Source organism: Morus notabilis, unplaced genomic scaffold (assembly GCF_000414095.1).
Source record: "Morus notabilis unplaced genomic scaffold, ASM41409v2 Scaffold1206, whole genome shotgun sequence".
Lineage (NCBI taxonomy): Eukaryota > Viridiplantae > Streptophyta > Magnoliopsida > Rosales > Moraceae > Morus > Morus notabilis.
Genome location: NW_010364076.1, coordinates 111649 through 118265, shown reverse-complemented (window position 1 = coordinate 118265; position 6617 = coordinate 111649). Strand labels below are relative to the sequence as shown.

Genomic DNA, 6617 nt, shown 5'->3' with positions numbered 1-6617 from the left:
TTGTACCATGGCACTTTTATTTTCTGTTAATGCAAAAAATTTATTAAAGTAATTATTAAAAGTTTCTAAAGTTCATGGCTATTTGATGTTGGAATTCCACTTTGCCCATTTCTTTTTTTTTTTCCCCCTGCTGCTGACCTCTGTCTAGGTCTCTCTTTTCTAATTTTTTCCTTTATAGCAATTTACTAGATCTTTTTCCACAAGTTTCTAACCACATACAACTTGATACATCACCTATTACCTATATATAATCTTGATTTACTTTTTCAGATTTACCTAGATCAGGATGGTAATGATTTGAGTATATTAAAGAGCATTTACATATTGACTATATTAGCTGATCATGTAATCACCAGTAGTAATCATCGTTAGAATATTAGTTGGGTTCAATCAATATATCACAACTAATATCACTAAATAAAACTTTGATTTAATCAACAATGCCATATGATATGATATAACACTTACTTTTGTTGGACACCAATATGCGATCCGACTAAATTGATGATCATGTCACATTGATGCACACATATTTTTTTCTGTTGCTTGTTGAGAAGATTGTTTATACACATTAGGAGTGCTAGTCTAGAAGTCAATATTCTTTAAATTTGACTTTAATTTGCTTCACTTGGTAAGCCCATTAGTAAGTCATAATTATGAGTTCTATAGAATTGAATTATGGACTGCCATTCATGAAAACATGGTGCTCCATATTTCTAACAAGCAGGACATGAATCTTATTTCACATTACAATAAGTACTTAAGTATATTCTTGATGTCATAATTACCCACCCCAAGACATCTGAATTTGTTTTTATAAAAAAAATAAATAAATAAATAAAAAAATCATGACCAGGTAATAGATAAACAATATATTCTCTTTTTTTTCCTTTAATTATTTCTACAGGAAAGATCCGAAGATTACCATTAATGCTAGGAAACTGTTCATGAATTATGCAAATCCATTACTTTCAAAATGAGACCCACAAAATAAATGGGATAGTCTTCATGACTCCACAGGATCACTTCAGTGGTGTTAAACACTCTCTTACCAAAGTAATCATGTTTAAACCTTGACATTACCTAACTATTAGCAAACACGTCAGTAAGTTCAAGACGTAGAGTTTAAATATCTCACAGCAAATTAAAAATAAATAAATAAATTACAATAATAAAAGCAGATAGTCTTCAGTTCATAAGGAATAAGGAACAGTAAATTTGTTGATTTCCAACTTCTTCCTCTTATGTTAAAAGAGGAATAAGATCTTCCCCTACGTGCATTAACTAGAGTCACATGTTGAGATAAAACTTACAAGTTACAATCTTAATGACTGTCATTATCTATTTGACTTTCAAAAACTTAATTGTCCGATATCTAAGCTTTTATATTTTAGGAGATTCTATACTGTTCGGGTATAAAAAATACTCAATCGACATGACACAGTTTTGATTCTTAATATCATATCATAATTATATTAGGTAAAAATAAATTACATCATATTTTAATATATTAAAAATTTAAGGGTTAAAAACTGTATCTTATCTATTGTATCCTACTAATAAGCGTGAAGTTTCTTATACCCTAAGATTTATAAGTAACATAAAAAGGAAGGGTCTTTCTATGGTAGTGTCTCATAGTGACAGTAGAGTTTCCGATACTGATCTAACAACTGAAAAATAAAATTATATCGGTAATGTATTTTGAAGTCCTTAATAAGTAGAAATCTCCCAATATGAACATAAAAAAACTTTTTATATATTGCATATGGTCTGGAGATATGTGAGTGCAATAAATTGGAGGCAGAAGCCCAGAATGAGACTGGATCCTCCGCAGTATGCCAAGCAGATCTGTGCCTTGCCCAGAGAGAAGTCTTCAATGATTTTATATGAGTACTTTTTACTGTAGTAAAAAAAAATAAAATGTGATTATTTCTAAAAATTTTTTACTATAACAAAACTCGAATTCTAAACTCAAATCAGCGAAATAAACGGGACCGTAGTTCTTTCAGTTAACCCATACTTGTTGCCCATATTCTTCGCACAGCTTCCAATTCTCCAAATCCATTTTTTTTTATTACTTATTCGGATTGGCCCACATCTAACCTCACTTGTCACAAACATGCCAAGCTTTACAGAGAAAATTGGTAGAGTCACTGTAAAATTTTTAATCTTTACGTTAAATTAATATTTTTTTAGTTAATATAATTCTTTAATTAAAAAGTATTAATTAAGAGTGAAGAGTAAAAATTTAAGAACATGCATTTTAGACATTATTTGTCACCTTTTTCCAGCTATATATGTGCTCACTTTTATTACAAAAATTATACACTACTTTTATATACTTTCTTTTTTTGAAAAAAATGTTTTTATCCTAAAACGACAAAATAAGACATTTCATGCCTAAAGAAAGCTTTAAGTACATATTTGAGATTAGAGGAGATGATTTAACGACGTTGATATTACATATCTACAGTCTTCAATTTGTCTCATAGCAGTTTTTTAAGAAGGGAAAAGACCATTTGCCAAACCGATCGTCTTTCTCCTGTTAGGAAAATACGTTTTCCTAATTAATTAATGTGGGCCACATATTTTTTTAACAATTATATTAAACTATTTAATTAGGCTTGTTAAGTAGTCTAATTAGAAAGACCCATAAGACTTCTAATTGGGTATTGACTTAATGAGTAGATACTTAATACTAATCCAATTAGATTTAATGAGAGCTTAATGAAAAAGTATATAAAGACATATAAGTTATAATTCTCAATACGTCAAATTATTTAGTCATTTTTCGTCTTCTTCATTTAAAGAGAAAGCACACATTCAAAATTTTAGAGATTTAACTGAGGAATACGATAATTGGAGAATCAACTGTCGTAAAATTTTTATTAAAGAATTATGATTGCTACAATAGAAATAAGTATTTATTTCTTACCTATTTTTTCAATAATTTAGCGTGATTGTTCTTGGAATTTGTGAATATAATGTCAACATCATATTTATGAATTAAAGCTAACATCGTCTACACATGGTGACCTTATTGAAAGTAAGATATGCACCTTGCTCTAAGTACAGTTGGTGAATATATAATAATTAGAACTAATTCCAAATTTCCTATGGATATCATAATGAAAAAGAAAATTCCATGGACATTTTCTTTTTATCAATCCAGTACAGTTGAATCCCTTTTTCCGTGGCCGTGCCCGTGGACATTGAATGATTGTGGCACAAGACTAGAACATTTTGGGGCTAAGGATATATATATTGGATGAAGATATCTTCTGTCCAATTGTTATGTTATATATTCTTCGCGTGTCAAGATACCCTGAGAAAGTTCCTAATAACAATTGTGTCATAACAAAAAAACAAAACACAAAAAAAATAGAATTCTTATGATCATGATTCATGACAAAAATATCTCAAACTTTCATCAAAATTTTGGAAATTCAAGGTTCCAAATATCTTTTTATGACTTATTAAATTTCGGAAAGACTTTCATAAAAGAATAAGCAGATAAGTAAATATCAATATTAATGAGTGTAACGTATTTTTTATTAAAACAAATTGAGGAAATATTAGAGAAATGTCGGAAATTTAATGAAAATTTTGAGAGAAAAAGCCTTTTTTTTTTTTTTTTTTTTTTTTCTTTGAAAGTGAGCGAAAGCCTTTCTATTTTCTATAGCTTCTCAACATTTAATGAGAACAATTTATTATGGCTCCCATAGTTGAATATTTCTATTTATTTATTTATATTTTTTTAGAAGAGTTGTACTATTATGTTACTTCTTTCATTATCTAGTTAAAAAAGAAATTCTATTTTTCATGCAATTTGTCATGATTTGTTTAATGTGTGTACATTTTGAGCAAGAGAGAAAATAGCATCTCCTGATCTCCTCTATTGGTATTCATCGTATTTATTATTTATAAAAAATGTAGAATAATCTCAAATTATCGTCACGCAGTGTAGGACAACAATGCATTCATATTTTTCCATATTCATGGAGTAGTGACAAAAAAAAAAAATCAACAAACGAATAGCATTTGAATAACTATTTTTAAAATATCTAAACAACATGTCACGACAATAGTACGTCGATCATATTTTGAATATTTAAGGCTTGCTTATGACACTGATATTTCTATCTACTGTATATAAAATGTTTAAGCCTCGTTCATTTCACCGATTCGAGTTTTCAGTTTTAAGTTTCTACAGTAAAAAACTCTCAGAAAATGCCACATCTAACTTTTTTTGCTACAGTAAAAAATTTTCAAAAAATGTCATATCTCAACTCGAATCCGCAAAGTGAACGAGGTAAATATCCAGATACACCAACCTTCTATCTTAAAATGTAGTTTTTAAGGGGACTATAATATAATTCTTAGTGGATAGTTTTTTTTAATAACAATAAAAAAATATATTTTTTATTCTTCTTCTTTCCAAAATACAATGGGCAATACAGTAGTGGGATTTACTCTGACTCCGTTCGTTTCACTGATTCAAATTTTATTACAGTAAAAATATCTAAAAAATAATTATATCTAACTTTTTTACTATAATAAAAAATTATCACATAACATTATATCTCAACTTAAATTAAAAATTCAAATCAACCAATTAAACCAGCCTCTTTATTTACTTTTTTGAAGCATAGAGTAGTGGGAGAATAGATTGACCAACTCCCATAATAGTGGGAGATTGACCAATTGTAGTACTTGCAAATCTCAAATCTAAACGGTTCAAAAACCGACACGTCTCCCTTATCCAACGGCCAAGATATCATTAGCCGATGATTACTCAAGCCGAGCCGCCTGCCAAAAAAAATAAAAATAAACTAAAAAATAAAGAAGCACTAGATTCTCAAAAGAACAGACAACAGCCGTCCCACTTACGTACCACGTGTCGTTACAAGAGCCGTCACGTTTCCCGACCCCACATCTCATCCAACGTTATAAAATCATCCACCTCACCCCACTCTTATCGACAAAGGAACGGCCTCAAACCCATCTACGTGTCACCACCGATCACATTATTACCCCACTGATCCGACGGACTCCATCTCCTCTCGACACACACCCAAACTGAGCTCCCCAGAATCCCTCCCGCTCCGGCGACTCTTTCGCACCAAATCCCGAATTTACCCCTCGCCTGCTTCCTTAATCAGGCGGAGATTCGGCCCTAGTTTGGTCGTTTCATGGCGGATTCCGACAACGAGTCGGGAGGAGGGGGACACGGCGGAGAGCTGTCGTCGCGTGAGCAGGACAGGTTTCTACCGATAGCGAACGTGAGCCGGATAATGAAGAAGGCGCTGCCGGCGAACGCGAAGATCTCGAAGGACGCGAAGGAGACGGTCCAGGAGTGCGTGTCGGAGTTCATAAGCTTCATCACCGGCGAGGCATCCGACAAGTGCCAGCGCGAGAAGCGGAAGACAATCAACGGCGATGATCTTCTGTGGGCCATGACCACCTTGGGATTCGAGGAGTACGTTGAGCCGCTTAAGATTTATCTTCAGAAGTATAGGGAGATGGAGGGCGATAAGAGCTCCATCGGAAGACCCGGCGAGAAGGACGGCGGCGGCGGCGGCAGCGGAGGGTCGGATGGTGGCGGCGCCGGAGGTGGTGGTGGGTATAATGGGGTTGGAGGGATGTATGGAGGGGTGATGATGATGGGGCAGCAGCATAGTAGTGTTCACCATCATCACCATCATCAGGGACAGGTGTACGGCTCTGGAGGAGGGTTTCATCATCTAAGCGGCGGCGGTGCGTCCGGAGTGTCCGGCGTCGGCGCTGTGAAGTTAAGGTAGGTGGGTCGATGGTGGACCACGTCTTGGTAATGATGATAATTTGACTTTTTTTTTTTTTAGGGGTTAATTTTGTTTATTTGATATTATTATCGGACTTTAGTAAAGTTTGGAGGTGGTGTTGAATTTATTTTTATTTTATTTTTATTTTTGTGTTTTTAAATAAGGGTTCATTATATGTGTAATTTGTGGGAAGTTAAGAACAAGATCCACAACCAGCTCAAATGATAGAGAGTAGTACAACTAGTTCTAAAATTGTAAACGAGGAAGAAAATATGGCCGTGTTAGTACTATGTTACTATGTAGATTATTTGTCTTTATCTTTGTTCAATGCAAATCAACAGGTTTGGTAGTTTGGAAATATGATTTGGAACTCTGTTATTTACTTGGACGTTCTCTGTTTTGGGATTTGTTTTCAAAGTTTGTGCATTTATGTCTCCGACACTTTACTACTGAAAATTATGTTTATTTTGAGGATACGCAAAGTGCGTCCCAAATTTGTCCACTTGTCTGTAAAATTTTACGTGGCCTAGTAAAGGGAAGTGCCATATATTGTTGAGTGTTGTCTTTGGGAAACTCTTATGGAACTTCTTTCCATTTTGGGATGTTTGTCAGGTTGGATAAGAATGATTCGCGTGTTTCTGGCTGATGGATATACATATATATATATATATATGTATAGATGTATATATAGTTGAATGCCGATAGTTGATAAAGATCTGGTTGATAGAAAGATAGGTGAAGAAGACAGATTTTAATTTAATTTTGATATCGTTCATTTAACTGATTTAAATTTTATTATAATAAAAAGTTATTTAA

The 6617-nt window shown here is 33.0% G+C and overlaps 1 protein-coding gene across 1 annotated transcript; it reads left to right on the top strand.

Annotated features, from left to right (window-relative positions):
• Positions 1 to 5031: 5031 nt before the first annotated feature.
• Positions 5032 to 5944, top strand: LOC21397405 (nuclear transcription factor Y subunit B-3). Its single transcript, XM_010105771.2, has one exon. The coding sequence runs from the start codon at positions 5193 to 5195 to the stop codon at positions 5799 to 5801; it is 609 nt and encodes a 202-aa protein (XP_010104073.1). The 5' UTR covers positions 5032 to 5192; the 3' UTR covers positions 5802 to 5944.
• The last annotated feature ends 673 nt before the right edge of the window (positions 5945 to 6617 follow it).

Excerpts from the sequence above, each read along its gene's own strand:
- LOC21397405 (XM_010105771.2), top strand. The coding sequence starts at position 5,193 with ATGGCGGATTCCGACAACGAGTCGGGAGGAGGGGGACACGGCGGAGAG.